The sequence below is a fragment of the Haliotis cracherodii genome, unplaced genomic scaffold, assembly GCF_022045235.1.
Source record: "Haliotis cracherodii isolate W230 unplaced genomic scaffold, xgHalCrac1.p SCAF_3, whole genome shotgun sequence".
Lineage (NCBI taxonomy): Eukaryota > Metazoa > Mollusca > Gastropoda > Lepetellida > Haliotidae > Haliotis > Haliotis cracherodii.
The window spans coordinates 41,776,877-41,795,496 of NW_027266286.1; the positions used below are offsets into that span (position 1 = coordinate 41,776,877).

Here is an 18,620-nt window from a genome sequence, read left to right on the forward strand (position 1 = left end):
TCTTTGTGAAATCAATGAAGCAGGCAATGGATTCAGTATGTGAGTATGTGACTTTGTGAGGTTTACATTGTCTACTGAGAGATCAGCCTATCCCACATAGTTTATAATCTTGGCAGGGACGTCAAGCAACATGGGCTCATTATATCAAGTAGTTAGCAGACTAAGGAATCATAAAAAAGGAATTTACATTCAGATGTGCATTATGAAAGTGATATTCACTCACATGTCTTTCTTGCAAGCCAGTCTTGTTTTCCATTCAAATTCAAAGATGCACTGCTCGTTATTTCTTGCACTGAAAATAGAAATGACATGATAAGCATTGACATAGAGAGCGAGAGAGTTGGGTTCCTCTGGGCAGTATTTCAGTGTAAGTTTGACACAAGGGGAAAGCCATCTTCCTGAAGCAAGGGAGTAAACTGATGCTCAAAGTCCAGTTTTACTTGCCCGGAATTCTGGAGTTACATTCTGGCTTGACTAACGAGTCTGTGCATAGTCCAATCAAATCATGCAACGCATAAGACATCCAGATTTCATCTTGCAGATTCGATCAACTGCAAGTTTTGCAAACCATGTGTACCGTCAACTGGGCATTGAAAGATATTTTCCAAATCTTTTCATGTTTTTAATCAAGGTGCTCAAATATAGATCATGATTATCGACAGATGGTCTTGACGGGGTGCAACCATTTTGTTTGAAGGAAATGCAAGCGACGTAAGAGGTGAAAACTGATTGCTCAACAGAAGGGACATAACTCGCATTATCCACTGCTGGAGCAACAATTGTGGCCAGAAATTCATCAAGGGTGGGAACTGGACTTTAGTAGTCAGTTAACTCCCTTGCCTCGGGAAGATGGAAGGAAGATGGAAGGAAGATGGAGGGAAGATGGAGGGAAGATGGAGGAAGCCTGACAGCAAGGACACAACACTGGGCTAGCTAGGCCCCTAGAATACCAAAAGAAATTGTAAATTTGGGAGCTTAATGTGGGAGGAAAGCCCGAAGTGATGCAGGTCTAAGACATTTACCACTTCAGTGAAACCCACGAGCAAGGGTATGGTGCTGACAAACCTAGAAACATAATTGGGGCGAACCGGGATTCGAACCCACAATCATAGGTTTCTGGTGTGCCCAAGGGACTCAACTCTGCACAGCGAATCATGGCGCCTCACACGACTGGGCCACCCGTGCCCCCTCATAAAAGTTGAACAAGAAACATTTTGTGTAGGACATATTTAATAGGTTAGTAAGCGTGCACCATTACGATCCATTATAAATAAACTACTTTTTTATAAATAAACTACTCAAACTTCTAAATCATAAAAAATTGTGAACAATTCAAGCTCTGAGAAACAGACAGACAAAATAAATAAACAAAAAGAAACATGTAAACTGTCAATAAGTAAATATATTACAAAGGATCATGAGAACAATATTAAGACGATTAATGTGACATACCTTTCAATAAATCTTGGGCCTCCCACCAGTTTATCACACTTGAACTTGATAATGGTTTTGGCCATGAGGTTGTTGCTGCGGCGCCGGCTGTGGGAACAGGCTGACGCCCCCTGAGAGTACTCCAAGACAATAGTGTGGCCGTCAGCTGAACAGGAAACAATGGCGTTAGACGACAAGGACCAGTGGCATGCAGTGCAGCAGTTCATGTCTCACTGGTTTGGTGATGAACACAGCTTAGGCCACCATCATATGAATATGCAATTTTCATACAAATCTTTTATAAATGTGATGCAGCAGGCATTTGATAATGTATTTTTGCAAACTGTGCAATGTCCAATGCATCTGTGATCAACAATATCAACAGAGGTGATCAACATGAAGCATGTTCTGTAGGCTTCCATATGGTGAACTTCATGAAACAAAGATATCGAACACCCAGCCTCACAGAGATATTCTCATCTGTTTGTTTGATGTCTAACACCACACTCAGCAATATCTATATCCTTATGATGGCAGCCTGTAAATAATCGAGTCTCCAGACAATCTAGTGATCGTTATTGTGAGCAAAGATCCACACCGTCGAAGTATGATGACACGCTATCAACCTAGTGAACAAGCCTGACCCTCCGAACCATTGTGTCACCACTTACGACCAGCATGGGTTGCTCTAGACCGACTCCAACCCAGAGGTCCTACAGCGTTTTCATCCGTAGGTACTCAAGGGCAATAAAATGATACGAAGCTTGGTGTTTGGGATTGAGGCGAACAGGGATGGACAGGCTACCCTTGTCCTTTCAAAGTCCTTGGAACCACGGGCAGTAAAACTACTGATTATGTTAACTGACTGAGTGTTCAGGAGAGCGACAGTCATACTTCAAGATAAGTTTGTTTGTTTGTTGTTTAACGCCGCACTCAGCAATATTCCAGCATATGACAGCAGTCTGTAAATAATCGAGTCTGGACCAGACAATCCAGTGATGGACATCATGAGCATTGATCCACGCAATTGGGATACGATGACGTGCATCAACCAAGTCAGTGAACCTGACCTCCCTATTCTGTTTGTCTCCTCTTACGACAAGCATGGGTTGCTGAAGACCTACTTTACCCCGGATCTTCGCGGATATCAAGGTAAGTAGTGAGCCTGTATCAGAATATAGTGACATGGATCATCATCAATACTTCACAGGTCTCTTTCTATCACATTCACCCATAAATACACTGTCCAGTTTTAGTAAGCTTATGAAAAGAGGTTGCATCTACTCTGTACAAAAGCATTGTGCACAACCAACCACTGCCTGGCATAAGCCAATGTGTGCCCATATTGCCATGCAAGAAACAGTAATGAGTATTGTTGATGCAATGTAAGCGGAACGCTCAAGAGTCTAAGCACCCACTGGCTCCAACTTCAGTGGAATTAGGTCTTTGAATGATTCGTTGGGTAAATATGGCAACTACACTGCAAAGCATCCCTATATATTGACGGAAGATGGACATTCATAGTGTATGCTAGACCGTCAAGAATTCAAAAATGCTAAAGCTAGGCCGGTCAACCTACTATCCATATGGAGCTTCTGTGTCCGCACCGCTCCCAACATATCTGTCCTCTTGTCGGCAGTCTTGCGGCAAACAGCCGAATCCATGTGACATCCCTCACCTCGAGCCCGACCATGAACCCCTTGGCAGATGTTCAAGAAGTAACTAGAAAAGAGAAGGAAGGGAGGTGTGAGCTGTGTTTAATACCACTTTGAACAGTATTTCAGCAATATCATGGCGTCCATGTTCGTAGGTAACTAAATTTAGTGATGGAACCATGTATGAGTCAGACCAAGAATCATTGTCATCGGCAGTCTGTTATTTACATCCAAGACCTGCTGATCCTGGCCCTGCTAAGGGACATAACTCTAAACAGCAAATTGCTGAACCTTAAGTGACAGAGCCACCGATAACAAACACAGAACACTAAAGCATGCAGTCTCACCTGAAGAGAACGAGTTGTCATGTAATGAAGCTAACATCCTAAAACATTCTAAAACAAAAGGTATGCTTTTTCTTTAATCAAAGTTAGTTCTGACATGACCTATAATGGGATGCTAAGATCTTTATGTGGCAGTAGCGAGTACTAAGATCTGACTTTAATGAGATTGTCTTTATATTACTGATTACACATAATTTCTCAATAGAAATGAAAATAAAGCAAGCAAACTTCTTGTTTTCTTAAATCATTTTGACTAAAAATACTTTCACTCTAAAGAAAATCAGTTGGGTGATGTAACTAAAAGTAACATTTTTGTCTGTTAGTAGTTGTAAAGTAACAAGTACTGTATTTTTGTGTGTACACACTTTTCCCATATATTTACAGCGGTGTAGAGAGGAAAAATTGTTTGATAGGCATTACTTAGAATTTGACAGATGACGAGGTAGACACAATTTTATGGATAACAAGATCGTTAATACAGTAAAAAGTGACGTTTCGGTATAGATCCTTATACCGTTGTCAAAACATGGCTTTTTACAGTATTAAAGAAGTTGTTATCAATAAAATTGTGTCTACCTTGGAGCAGAGAGGGATGGAGAGACAGGGACAAAGGTTAGTTTTCATCCCAAATGAAAATCATTACTGCAAGCATGCAATATGATTACGTCAATAGCATGTCAACAGATGCAGTGACGTACACCAGCTGCTCTTGTTGACACACTATTTTGTATATTAAACACAGTAGAAAACGTACATGTTTCCCTTGGAGTCTGTGTAGTTCCAGCTGCCGATGTCGCGTGAGAGTATCCCGAAGTCGTACACCGTCCCATCATGCACCAGGGTACAGTCTTCAATGATGGGAGGACAGATGAGGTTTGTCTTCCACATAAACAAGGCGGAACACTTGGCACTCTGCAGCACAACGTACACCATCAGACAACCAACCCCATCAGGGTGTATATGTGATTCACACTTGACAGTTAGGCATTAAATACACTTAATTTGTGATTACACATCTCCTTGACGCAAGGGAGTTAACAGACTATAAAAGTCCAATTTCCACCCTTGCCGAACTAAACTGGAATTTCTTGGTATGATGGTTGCTCCACCAATGGCTATTATAAGTTATGTCTATGTCTCTCGTATTGACCAATCACATTCCACCAATCACATTACTTGCATTTGCTTTAAACAAAATAGCAGCTCTGTATCATGGCGATGTTATAGATAATCCATGACCTATATTGTCATTAAACATGTTTCACCTCGCCAAGTTTATCAAATTAATTGAGCACCTAATTAACAAAATGAAAAGATTTAGAAATATCTGTTGACGCCGAGTTGAGGGTACACATCCTTTGCAAATCCTGCAATCGACAGAAATCTGCATGGCAGTTTACAAACTACATGTCAATTTTGTTACGAGATTTTGATTGGACTATGCATCGACTCGAGATTTCAAGCCTAGTTCGGCAAGGGTGGAAACTGGAATTTATAGGAGTACCCGGACCCGTGGTTAGTCACGTGATATATTGACAAAAATTATGCACCCATTCCTTCTAACTTTTCATATGGTTGAATAAAGATATAACTTAAGTCAACTTCAGTGTATGCATGACCTGATTGTTTAATACATGTGTCTAAATACGTTTTGCCTGGGCTATGGTAAAAAAAATCCCAATCAGACATTTTGTACCTATCTCTTGGGGCCTACAGTGGGTACCCAGGTAGGGTCAGGTAATAGGGGCGTGGGAACCCGGGTAGTAAATTTGGACTCATCCCCGCCCTACCCTGAAGCCATTTATAATCGGAAAAACTTAGTGATCAGCATGATGATATGCTTCTCATACACATTACTATTTTTTTTTTATGGAAAAAATCTTGTATTTTTGTATATATTCTATAAACCTGGTGGTTCAATGTCATGGAAACATGACATCATTCACTGTTTGATGACGTCTTTAATTGCTGGATGATGCCATTCATTAATTGATGACGCCATTTAATGCTGGATGCTGCCATTCATTGCTTGATGACACGATTCAATGCTTGATGTCACCATTCATTGCTTGATGATGTCATTCATTACTTGATGATGCCATTCATTGCTTGATGATGCCATTCATTGCTTGATGATGCCATTCATTGCTTGATGACACCATTCATTGTTTGATGATGCCATTCATTGTTTGATGATGCCATTCATTGCTTGATGATGCCATTCATTGCTTGATGACACCATTCATTGCTTGATGACACCATTCATTGCTTGATGACACCATTCATTGCTTGATGACACCATTCATTGCTTGATGACACCATTCATTGTTTGATGACACCATTCATTGTTTGATGATGCCATTCATTGTTTGATGACGCCATTCATTGCTTGATGACGCCATTCATTGCTTGATAGGGTACTCCAGACATATCATGTTACAAAGCACATATAAAGAGAAGTATCTCCGTGACAACAAATTTTCAATGTCATTCCATGTCTACTTCCTCAGTAGATGCTACAGGAGATGAACCAACTGTAACTTACAGGCCACGCTTGGGGCTTCCCACTGCCAGCATTGTAGTCACACTGGAACATAATCTCGGTCTTGGCTTGCACCTTCTGTCCTAGATAACAATAACAACAGGAATGGTAATGCCTAAATGTTATTGCTCCTTCAAATACACAGCTACTGTCTAAAGCTCTTCACTTGGCTAAAGCTTCAGAACTGTTATTATACAAATCATTACACTTGACGGGGTCAATATGTGAAAACAAAATGTTTTCGCATATTGATCTTGTCAAGTGTAATCATTCGCTTTGTTATACCTAAATTCACTTTAAAGTTAATGAGCCCTATAAACTGTCCTCTGTTTCATTACAGTAACTTGGCTGCGAACTGCAGACAAATCAAAATTCATCACATGAGAGTCAATACTGATCATGTGAAGAGTCGTATTTGAGGTCAATGTCAGTCACAGGATTTGGGATCTACATTACAGTGTATTGTTTCGCCACGTGGTACGGATTAACCAATGGAATTGCAAGAATCTTAATACAAGTATAACAATGAAACATGTTATAATGGAGGCACAAAGCAACTCTGAAACGTTGCTGAAAAGAATAAAAGAAGTTGTTATCCATAAAAAAAGTGTCATGTATTCATGTTCTTCCAACTTTAAAATGCCTATCCAAATCTTCTGTTATTTAATCAGTTATGACAATAAATAGGCTTAGCACAGCAATGAAACATGTACCTCCACCTTGTGTAGCCCAGTAAGATGGTCCCCCCTAGTCTTGTATGGTATCCTGCACCGAGTTTCACAAGTGATCTTACTTCTATGAATACAACTTGAACATTTTGATATAAACTTACAGTACTAAGCATGCTAAGAGCACATGTTATCTTGACAACATGTATCACACAGCCCTACAATTCCCATCCACCTGGCCTCACCTCCGACATCACACTGACTGCCTCCAGTCATCAGCAGCTTCAGGATCTCCCGACTCTCCATCATGAACATCCCCTTCTTGGCATCCCCGTACGACATCGCAGTGTTGTGGTCAACGTGGCAGCTGGACGAGCCGGCACACGCCGGGTAGGCGGGGTTACTGATGGCGCCACATGGCTGGATGAAGAAGCTTCCCCCTTGTGCTGGGAACGCCTGAACACACACCATACCATCAGTGGTCATTCAGGCAGGGTGAGTCAGTGAGTGAGTTTGATTTTATGCCACTTTTAGCAATAATCGAGCAATATCACGGCGGGGGACACTAGAAATGGGCTTCACACATTGTACCCATGTCGGGAAACGAACCCAGGTCTTCAGTGTGACGAGCAAATGCTTTAACCACTAGGATACCCGACCGCCCCCATTCAGGCAGAAATACTCACTGTCACTTTGCAGGTAACAGTATTCATTTATATGATGGCATATAATCTGTAAGTATTCTCGTTTAACACTTAACTAAGCAATAGTCTAGTTTTATGATGCTAGTCTGTAAATTATTGAGTCTGGACCAGACAAACCAGTGATTGATATTGTGAGCAACAATCCTTGCAATTGACAACCAAGTCGATGAGCCTGACTATCCAATCCATTGATCGCCACTTGCAACCAGCATAGGTTGCTGGAGACAAAGTCTAACCCTGAATCCCCACGTGGGTAGCAACAAGTGTCACAGGTTGCCGACATGTACAGCTAGGAGAAGCTCTCTTAAATGGCATGGTGCTGACAGACCAAAGATTTGAAGTCCAATTAAACCATGATATAGGCCAATCCATGATATAGGCCAATCCAAGCCTAAACCAAAGGAGTTAGCCAAAATCACTGGCCTAAAGCTAGTGAACTTCATATTTCTCAAACAAAAGCTATGTCTGCATCCTGTCGTTTGTGCATCCTGTCGTTTGTGCGTGCGTGCGTGCGTGCGTGCGTGCGTGCGTACATGAGAGAGTATAGTTTTACGCCGCTTTTAGCAATATTCCAGCAATATCACGGTGGGAGACAACAGAAAATGGGCTTCACAAGTTGTACCCATGTGGGGAATCAAACCCGGGCCTTCAGTGTGACGAGTTAACGCTATAACAACTAGGCTACCCTACCGCTCCACACTGCTGTATCTCACCTTGACTGGAGTGTTGAGGGCACTGATGTCGTAGAGTTGGCCGGTGCTGGGGTCACTGTACGAGCATGTGGGTGTCTCGGCGGCGATCTGGTTGTCCTGGCAGGCCAGGTTGGTGTACCACATAAACACGTAGTCACAATCATCTGCCAACTCAAACTTGGGCTCACCCTGGAAGTGACAACAGTGTGGCTGTTAGTGGGTCAGTTTATATCAGTGTTATACACAGACACAAGTCTGTTAGGTTGACACCAGTGAAACTCCAGAGCCACTAGTTGTTTTCTACCAAAAGCAAGATATTTTGCAGAAACCACTGGTCCAAAATGAGCTGCAGACTAGAAGGATATGACCCCCACACATAGGTTGTGATGTCAAGGAATTTGTTTTCATTATTGTGCAATAAGGGTATTGTGCCCCACAGGCAGGTCCCCATTTTCAGTACTGGTCTCAACTTAATTGATGCTGCGTGTAAAACTGTAAAAACTCCAAACTTTGAGTTACAGAAAAAAAATTAAAGAGAGTTTTGAATGACTTGAATTAATTGCTAGAAAAGCAAACTGGTGTGAGAGTTATCTCCCTTATATAGGTAAACTGCAACTTCATTGGGGTTGAGAAAAGGCTTGATTAAACTCACAAGCGATGTGCCGACTTTGCAGGTGAAGATGATACGGCTTGTGGTGTTTCTACTGGGGTCCTTCAAGCACTTGCTGCCATTCACATAGGACAAGGTCACCTTCCCAGTCACGGAGTCAACGTACGGACCTCCAGCCAGGTGACCCAAACTCTGAAATACCAGGCAGTGTGAATTATAACCATAGGAAGCGTGATCTATTCATGTGAATGCACAAAGAAGAGCCGGTAGGGCACAGTTACATACACACCACAGGAATTTTTTCTCCCTCTTTCATACAGGCAGAGGAGCCGGGTGGGCACAGTTATGTTCATATCACAGGAGTTTTATCTCCCTGATCACACAGGGGAGAGGGTGGGCACAGTTATGTACATACCACAGGAGTTTTATCTCCCTTATCACACAGAGTAGAGGGTCGGCACAGTTATGTTCATACCACAGGAGTTTTATCTCCCTTATCACACAGAGTAGAGGGTCGGCACAGTTATGTACATACCACAGGAGTTTTATCTCCCTGATCTCACAGAGGAGAGGGTGGGCACTGCTATGTACATACCACAGGAGTTTTATCTCCATTATCACACAGAGGAGAGGGTGGGCACAGCTATGTTCATACCACAGGAGTTTTATCTCCCTGATCACACAGAGAAGAGGGTGGGCACAGCTATGTACATACCACAGGAGTTTTATCTCCCTGATCACACAGACAAGAGTGTGGGCACCGCTATGTACATACCACAGGAGTTTTATCTCCCTGATCACACAGAGAAGAGTGTGGGCACCGCTATGTACATACCACAGGAGTTTTATCTCCCTGATCACACAGACAAGAGTGTGGGCACCGCTATGTACATACCACAGGAGTTTTATCTCCCTGATCACACAGACAAGAGTGTGGGCACCGCTATGTACATACCACAGGAGTTTTATCTCCCTGATCACACAAACAAGAGGGTGGGCACAGCTATGTACATACCACAGGAGTTTTATCTCCCTGATCACACAAACAAGAGGGTGGGCACAGTTATGTACATACCACAGGAGTTTTATCTCCCTGATCACACAGGCAAGAGGGGGGCACAGTTATGTACATACCACAGGAGTTGTATCTCCCTTATCACACAGAGTAGAGGGTCGGCACAGTTATGATCATACCACAGGAGTTTTATCTCCCTAATCACACAGACAAGACGGTGGGCACAGCTATGTACATACCACAGGAGCTTTATCTCCCTGATCACACAGACAAGAGGGTGGGCACAGTTATGTACATACCACCAGAGTTTTATCTCCCTGATCACACAGAGGAGAGGGTGGGCACAGTTATGTACATACCACAGGAGTTTTATCTCCCTGATCACACAGACAAGAGGGTGGGCACAATTATGTACATACCACAGGAGTTTTATCTCCCTGATCACACAGAGGAGAGGGTGGGCACAGCTATGTTCATACCACAGGAGTTTTATCTCCCTGATCACACAGAGAAGAGGGTGGACACAGTTATGTACATACCAGAGGAGTTTTATCTCCCTTATCACACAGAGGAGAGGGTGGGCACAGCTATGTTCATACCAGAGGAGTTTTATCTCCCTGATGACACAGAGAAGAGGGTGGGCACAGTTATGTACATACCAAAGGAGTTTTATCTCCCTCTATCATACAGGCAGAGGAGCCCGGGGGGCAGAGTTTCCCTTGGATGGGGTTGAGGGGTCGGCAGATGTTAATGTAGTAGGTTGTGCCTGAGTTTACCGCCCCTGGTATCATGGAAATGGCCACATGGTGTCCTGATGCCTTGATGAGTGGAGACAGGTCGACCTTGTAACTGCCTTTTGGGCCCAGGGTTTCCACACTGCATTTTACCTGAGGGTTGAAGTTGAATGAAAAAATTATCAAACTAGGAAAGAGTTGAATTACATGAGAAATTGAGAAATGGTCCCATGAATTCAATTTTCATGGCAAAACATTGGTTGATGGAGAACTTACAAAGAAAAGAACATATTATTACTTGACATCTGAATATCAATACTTTTCCATATCCCTGATATCTCTCCAAATTCCTGATTGGTATGATGACAAAGTTTTAGAAAGTTGGACCAACCTCTTGCTCACAGACTCTGCTCGTGTGCCAGTTGAAGTGATACACACAGTCATCTGTCTCGCCCACCAGTATAGGAAATCCATCCCCCTTTTCCTGGCTGCAGATGAAGTTGATGATGGTGGAGCGGTGGTACTTGTTGTGGCAGAGAGCGCCACCGGAGTAGTTCAGCATCAAGAAGCCGCCTCGGAACTGCAGGTTGCTGTTGGCAACACCGGCGCTGAAGTTCCGCTTTTCCCCCACCAACTCCTTCTGACATGCTCCTGAAACACACCAGTGAGTGAGTGAGTGAGTGAGTGAGTGAGTGAGTGAGTGAGTGAGTGAGTGAGTGAGTGTGTGAGTGAGTGAGTGGGGCTTACTATTGTTTTCAGTAGAATCTCATGTCATAGGTGGTCAGCTTATCCTGAAAGAAAGCCTTATGTGACACCAATTGTTGGTGAAACACATGAAAATAGGTAAAGTGTCAACAGGCCAAGGATTTGATCAGGGTGATCTGGGATTCAAATCCACAAATAGCTGATCCTTGCAACCAAGGGAGGCAACTCTTACAATGCCTTAAACTACAGTGCCACCTGTCACCCTTTAGAGTGGGTGTCAAGATCACCTTTAGCAATATTTCAGCCATATAATGGGGGTGGGCGGGTGTTGTTTGGCAAGAAGAATGGAGTCCAAACATTGAACTCTTGAGGGGAATCAATATCTGGGACCACTATCTATGTAAGTGACTTAGTCCATGTTAAAGTATGGGAACTATGATCGTCATAGTGCTTACATTCCTTTGTACAAGTGGACCAAGGTCTTTTCATACTTCAACAAATAACAAGCGTATAGTTGACAAAGTCATCTATACCCCCCGCCCATTTAGCACATTATGGTCCCAAACCAGGTAACTGACCCAACATTTCTCTTAGCCCATGTCAAAATAGCTGCAATGGAAATTCTAAAATAAACGTTTCTAAAACTCCTTAATATGACATGGCACTAGTTCAGTATGCGCTTTATATATAGACATGCAATGTTTGGCAAGGAAATATATAACAGTTTATTTGTTATACTACTTAAGTAAACCAATCCTATATTAAAACTTAAATCCAACTTGTTGTCATGGTAAGATAAACAATAACAATTTCTAAAAGTGCTATATATCAAAAGGCACCAGTTCAGTATGTGCCTGGTAGACATGCAAAGTTTTGTAAGAAAGTATTTAACGGTTTTTGAGATACACTCTGGAAACGAACACCACCCCTGTAGAACGAACACCACCCCTGTAGAACCTAAGTCCAACTTATTGCCATGGAAACGAGAAAAATAAACATTTCTAAAATTACTAAATAGCAAGAGGCATCACACACACGCACCCACACACACGCACACACACACACACACAGACGGAACCCATTTCTATATCCCCCGCCAACTTCGTTGGGGCGGGGGATAATGAGGGACAAGTACTTGAAGTCTCAGGAATAAAAGACTCCTCACCAGCTTTGCTGTCACAACCACTGCCAGCAACTGGGCCACACACATTGATGTGGAAGTCATGGTCGTTGCCGTCATTGAAGTGATATCCTGTGGACTTCTTCAGGGCACTCAGGTCAAACGTGTAGCCTGAAACATAAGGACACCCAATTCGGTTGAAGCTCAACATAATCCACAGGTTTTAAAAAAATTATTAACATCAAATAAAAATCTAATGGAAAAGCAATTTACTTGATCATCAAATGTGTTGCCATGTGTGCAGTGCAAGTTGCTTGTACTAGTCCGGACTGATGCCGATTATATAGTACTAGCCCACTGAGATACCATGCCACAGTTTAAAATGAATACACCACTCAGACATAGTATACGGACTTCGAGCCAACCAGTCCTTGTTATAGCCCCTTAATGCCAAGCGCCAGGCAGAGTAACATCGAGTACATTTCTTAAAGTCTTTTGATATGATCCTGCCCGGGATCGAACCCCTGACCTTCTGCTATCTGGGCAGGCGCTCTATCCACTAGACCATGGAGGCAGCCTGTTTGGATGACAGGAAACAACAAGGTTGTGAGGGTTGCCAATTGTCCAGAGCCAAGTACTTTTTAGCATTGGTCCCCATGGTTACTAGCAATGAGAGATTACACTAAGACTGACTCACCAGAGTCTGGGTTTGTCGCAGTGCAGTTGCCTCCTTTGGCACTGCTTTCCCTTGTGTTCACGGAGCAGGCTGCGCGCGTCGTCCAGACAAACCGATGCTCACACAGGTTGGCCAGGAAGTGACCAGTGGGCTCCGTATCCTGAAGTAGAATGGTTTCACTAAACATGAGATCTATGACATCCAAAGGGGTGAAGGGTGCACACCAACCTTTCCAAAGCATACTTAACCTTTCTACATTCAGAAGTGGTTGGTGATTGAGTACAAGTGTAAACATTTTACAACACAATAACTAACTCCTTTGAAGATACATTTGTTTGTTGTTTGTTGTTTAACGCCGCACTCAGCAATATTCCAGCTATATGACAGCGGTCTGTAAATAATCGAGTCTGGAACAGACAATCCAGTGATTGAAAACATGAGCATCAATCCACGCAATTGGGATACGATGACATACATCAACCAAGTCAGTGAGACTGACCACCCGATCCCGTTAGTCGCCTCTTACGACAAGCAAATCACCAAGATCACACAACTGTCCAAAGAACAACTGCCCAATCTCAAACTGCACCCCTCATTTTCCAAAAGCTGTAACTGAAACGACAAAAAATATTTTCAAGATTGATCTCATTAAATACAGGTCCTCTTTGCACCAATACACAGTGATTGTTTGTTGTTGTTTTACACCAGTCAACAACACTTCAGCCGTATCACAGTGGCCTGTAAATACACAAATCTGGGCCTGACAAACCAGTGGTTGATATCATGAGCAACCTCTCACATTATCTGGATATGATGACACACAATCAACCAAGTCACTGACTGGACCACCCAATCCATTTTGGTTGTTTCGTACCACAATCACTTGTTTCTATCATCTTAACATGAGATTTTCAAGTAATTGGGGTCATGAAAATTCATTACAAACTATTGAAATGACTTTATTTCTGTCAATAGCCAAAAAATCTTGGCTCTTAGCATCAATTTCAATACAATTTAGTGTTAACATATGGACTATTGTAAGTTAATCTTACAAGACCAAACTTAATTTTACTTCTGGCTTCGGACAAGTGGCTAAAGTCAAAGACTGCTGATTATATCCATTTTGGGTTTCCTGGTAGGCATGGTAAGATCACTTCACTTACTGACCTAGAGACAGAAGTACACACACACTTGGGTTTCCTGAGAGGAAGCCCCATACTCACATAGGCATGGAGGTCACAGTGCAGGATGATGACAGTGGACACTGTCCGGTTAGCAACTGGGCACTTCTCTCCATTGTCGTACCGGATGATGAGCGTCTTGGACAGAGTGTCGAACCTCACTGGCTTGCTGGTCAGTTCCCCAATCTTGTGGAACCTAATGAGCACAAGACCGGTCAGTGAAACCTGTGAAATGCTAATATACAAACAGGGGGGTCGGGTAGCCTAGTGCTTAAAGTGCTGGCTCATCACCAGGGTGAGTCCAACCTTACTAATTGTATTGTACAAACAGGGGGGTCGGGTAGCCTAGTGTTTAAAGTGCTGGCTCATCACCAGGGTGAGTCCAACTTTACTAATCGTATTGTACAAACAGGGGGGTCGGGTAGCCTAGTGTTTAAAGTGCTGGCTCATCACCAGGGTGAGTCCAATCTTACTAATTGTATTGTACAAACAGGGCAACGGGGTAGCCTAGTGTTTAAAGTGCTGGCTCATCACCAGGGTGAGTCCAATCTTACTAATTGTATTGTACAAACAGGGCAACGGGGTAGCCTAGTGTTTAAAGTGCTGGCTCATCACCAGGGTGGGTCCAACCTTACTAATTGTATTGTACAAACAGGGGGGTCGGGTAGCCTAGTGTTTAAAGTGCTGGCTCATCACCAGGGTGGGTCCAACCTTACTAATTGTATTGTACAAACAGGGGGGTCGGGTAGCCTAGTGCTTAAAGTGCTGGCTCATCACCAGGGTGGGTCCAACCTTACTAATTGTATTGTACAAACAGGGCAACGGGGTAGCCTAGTGTTTAAAGTGCTGGCTCATCACCAGGGTGGGTCCAACCTTACTAATTGTATTGTACAAACAGGGGGGTCGGGTAGCCTAGTGTTTAAAGTGCTGGCTCATCACCAGGGTGAGTCCAACCTTACTAATTGTATTGTACAAACAGGGCAACGGGGTAGCCTAGTGTTTAAAGTGCTGGCTCATCACCAGGGTGAGTCCAACCTTACTAATTGTATTGTACAAACAGGGGGGTCGGGTAGCCTAGTGCTTACAGTGCTGGCTCATCACCAGGGTGAGTCCAACCTTACTAATTGTATTGTACAAACAGGGGGGTCGGGTAGCCTAGTGTTTAAAGTGCTGGCTCATCACCAGGGTGAGTCCAACCTTACTAATTGTATTGTACAAACAGGGGGGTCGGGTAGCCTAGTGTTTAAAGTGCTGGCTCATCACCAGGGTGAGTCCAACCTTACTAATTGTATTGTACAAACAGGGGGGTCGGGTAGCCTAGTGCTTACAGTGCTGGCTCATCACCAGGGTGAGTCCAATCTTACTAATTGTATTGTACAAACAGGGCAACGGGGTAGCCTAGTGTTTAAAGTGCTGGCTCATCACCAGGGTGGGTCCAACCTTACTAATTGTATTGTACAAACAGGGGGGTCGGGTAGCCTAGTGTTTAAAGTGCTGGCTCATCACCAGGGTGGGTCCAACCTTACTAATTGTATTGTACAAACAGGGGGGTCGGGTAGCCTAGTGCTTAAAGTGCTGGCTCATCACCAGGGTGGGTCCAACCTTACTAATTGTATTGTACAAACAGGGGGGTCGGGTAGCCTAGTGTTTAAAGTGCTGGCTCATCACCAGGGTGGGTCCAACCTTACTAATTGTATTGTACAAACAGGGGGGTCGGGTAGCCTAGTGCTTAAAGTGCTGGCTCATCACCAGGGTGGGTCCAACCTTACTAATTGTATTGTACAAACAGGGGGGTCGGGTAGCCTAGTGTTTAAAGTGCTGGCTCATCACCAGGGTGAGTCCAACCTTACTAGTTGTATTGTACAAACAGGGCAGCGGGGTAGCCTAGTGTTTAAAGTGCTGGCTCATCACCAGGGTGAGTCCAACTTTACTAATCGTATTGTACAAACAGGGGGGTCGGGTAGCCTAGTGCTTACAGTGCTGGCTCATCACCAGGGTGAGTCCAACCTTACTAATTGTATTGTACAAACAGGGCAACGGGGTAGCCTAGTGCTTAAAGTGCTGGCTCATCACCAGGGTGAGTCCAACCTTACTAATTGTATTGTACAAACAGGGGGGTCGGGTAGCCTAGTGCTTACAGTGCTGGCTCATCACCAGGGTGAGTCCAACCTTACTAATTGTATTGTACAAACAGGGCAACGGGGTAGCCTAGTGTTTAAAGTGCTGGCTCATCACCAGGGTGAGTCCAACCTTACTAATTGTATTGTACAAACAGGGGGGTCGGGTAGCCTAGTGCTTACAGTGCTGGCTCATCACCAGGGTGAGTCCAACCTTACTAATTGTATTGTACAAACAGGGCAGCGGGGTAGCCTAGTGCTTAAAGTGCTGGCTCATCACCAGGGTGAGTCCAACCTTACTAATTGTATTGTACAAACAGGGGGGTCGGGTAGCCTAGTGTTTAAAGTGCTGGCTCATCACCAGGGTGGGTCCAACTTTACTAATCGTATTGTACAAACAGGGGGGTCGGGTAGCCTAGTGCTTAAAGTGCTGGCTCATCACCAGGGTGGGTCCAACTTTACTAATCGTATTGTACAAACAGGGGGGTCGGGTAGCCTAGTGTTTAAAGTGCTGGCTCATCACCAGGGTGAGTCCAATCTTACTAATTGTATTGTACAAACAGGGCAACGGGGTAGCCTAGTGTTTAAAGTGCTGGCTCATCACCAGGGTGAGTCCAACCTTACTAATTGTATTGTACAAACAGGGGGGTCGGGTAGCCTAGTGTTTAAAGTGCTGGCTCATCACCAGGGTGAGTCCAACCTTACTAATTGTATTGTACAAACAGGGCAACGGGGTAGCCTAGTGTTTAAAGTGCTGGCTCATCACCAGGGTGAGTCCAACCTTACTAACTGTATTGTACAAACAGGGGGGTCGGGTAGCCTAGTGTTTAAAGTGCTGGCTCATCACCAGGGTGGGTCCAACCTTACTAACTGTATTGTACAAACAGGGGGGTCGGGTAGCCTAGTGTTTAAAGTGCTGGCTCATCACCAGGGTGAGTCCAACCTTACTAATTGTATTGTACAAACAGGGCAACGGGGTAGCCTAGTGTTTAAAGTGCTGGCTCATCACCAGGGTGAGTCCAACCTTACTAATTGTATTGTACAAACAGGGGGGTCAGGTAGCCTAGTGCTTACAGTGCTGGCTCATCACCAGGGTGAGTCCAACCTTACTAATTGTATTGTACAAACAGGGGGGTCGGGTAGCCTAGTGCTTACAGTGCTGGCTCATCACCAGGGTGAGTCCAACCTTACTAATTGTATTGTACAAACAGGGCAGCGGGGTAGCCTAGTGCTTAAAGTGCTGGCTCATCACCAGGGTGAGTCCAACCTTACTAATTGTATTGTACAAACAGGGGGGTCGGGTAGCCTAGTGTTTAAAGTGCTGGCTCATCACCAGGGTGAGTCCAACCTTACTAATCGTATTGTACAAACAGGGTAGTGGGGTAGTGTTTAAAGTGGTCCATACACTATTAGCTTGACAAAGGTGGAGATAGGACAATGGTCCTTTTTGGACCAATGGAAATGTCAACTTTAAACTTTCTGTAAACTTTGTAAAATTTGGTATGAAACTTATCAGACATCATCAAATGGTTGAAAACTAGCCATTTTATTCTTAAAAGTTCTTGACTTCAGTGATATGGTCAAAACTAAAACTATGGCTACATTGAGTGAGAGAGGCAGATTTCAAATGAAAATCAAAGTATGAGCATGTCTGTGACCCAAGATGAATATATTACCCGATGCTAGTAATGTTTTTATGTGCATTGCCTGTGAAAAACAGCTTGGCTCATAGACTTGCTCACATGCAAATATTACAAAAATGCTTCAAGCATGAAGTACTAGGATGACGGAGTGCTTCTTACTACACAATTGAGGGCACTGCCTCCTGCTACAAATATAAGACACAATGCCATTTAGAAAGAGGTCAAATGTAACAAATGTTATATTTGGCATAACGCTTTTCTTAGTAAAGTACAGATTCTCGTACTTTTTGGGGTTGAGTCATTTTTGCGGAAGTCTTGCGGCTGAGTGGGTTAGATCGCTGTATTGTTATATTCGGGATAACACTTTGGTAGTAAAGTCCCATCCAGGATTTGAACCAACACTTGCCAGAGGTGAGGTGAGGTGAAATTGGGTTTAACGTCGCGTCAAAGATTATTGTACTTATATAGTGACGGGCATGCACATGTGTGTGTGGCTGCTTGTACTAGTCCACACTGATGCCGATATATAGTGCTAGCTCATTGAGATACCATGCTGCAGTTTAACATGAATACCCCACTCAGACATAGTATACTGACTCCGAGCCAACCAGTCCTTGTTTTAACCCCTTAATGCCAAGCGCCAGACAGGGTAACAGTATAAAGTGTCGGACTTTCATTTTTGCGGAAGCCTCATTAGCTGAGTGGGTTAGATCGCTGACTTTGTGTGCTGGCAATTAGGTGCCTCACTCTGGCAAGTGACGGGACGCAACCCCAAAAAGTACT

The 18,620-nt window shown here is 43.7% G+C and overlaps 1 protein-coding gene across 1 annotated transcript in view; it reads right to left on the bottom strand.

Moving 5' to 3' along the window:
- The window catches only part of LOC139475881 (cation-independent mannose-6-phosphate receptor-like), a 72,207-nt gene that overhangs the window by 19,522 nt on the left and 34,065 nt on the right, over window positions 1–18,620 (bottom strand). The window contains exons 24-36 of the mRNA XM_071259093.1: window positions 14,120–14,273; window positions 12,918–13,056; window positions 12,266–12,391; window positions 10,787–11,046; window positions 10,321–10,548; window positions 8,689–8,838; window positions 8,058–8,225; window positions 6,886–7,096; window positions 5,976–6,055; window positions 4,185–4,342; window positions 3,011–3,153; window positions 1,453–1,597; window positions 224–292 (exon numbers count right to left, since the gene is read on the bottom strand). Coding sequence (XP_071115194.1) covers window positions 224–292; window positions 1,453–1,597; window positions 3,011–3,153; window positions 4,185–4,342; window positions 5,976–6,055; window positions 6,886–7,096; window positions 8,058–8,225; window positions 8,689–8,838; window positions 10,321–10,548; window positions 10,787–11,046; window positions 12,266–12,391; window positions 12,918–13,056; window positions 14,120–14,273 — 2,031 coding nt within the window. The remainder of the gene's footprint in view (window positions 1–223; window positions 293–1,452; window positions 1,598–3,010; window positions 3,154–4,184; window positions 4,343–5,975; window positions 6,056–6,885; window positions 7,097–8,057; window positions 8,226–8,688; window positions 8,839–10,320; window positions 10,549–10,786; window positions 11,047–12,265; window positions 12,392–12,917; window positions 13,057–14,119; window positions 14,274–18,620) is intronic.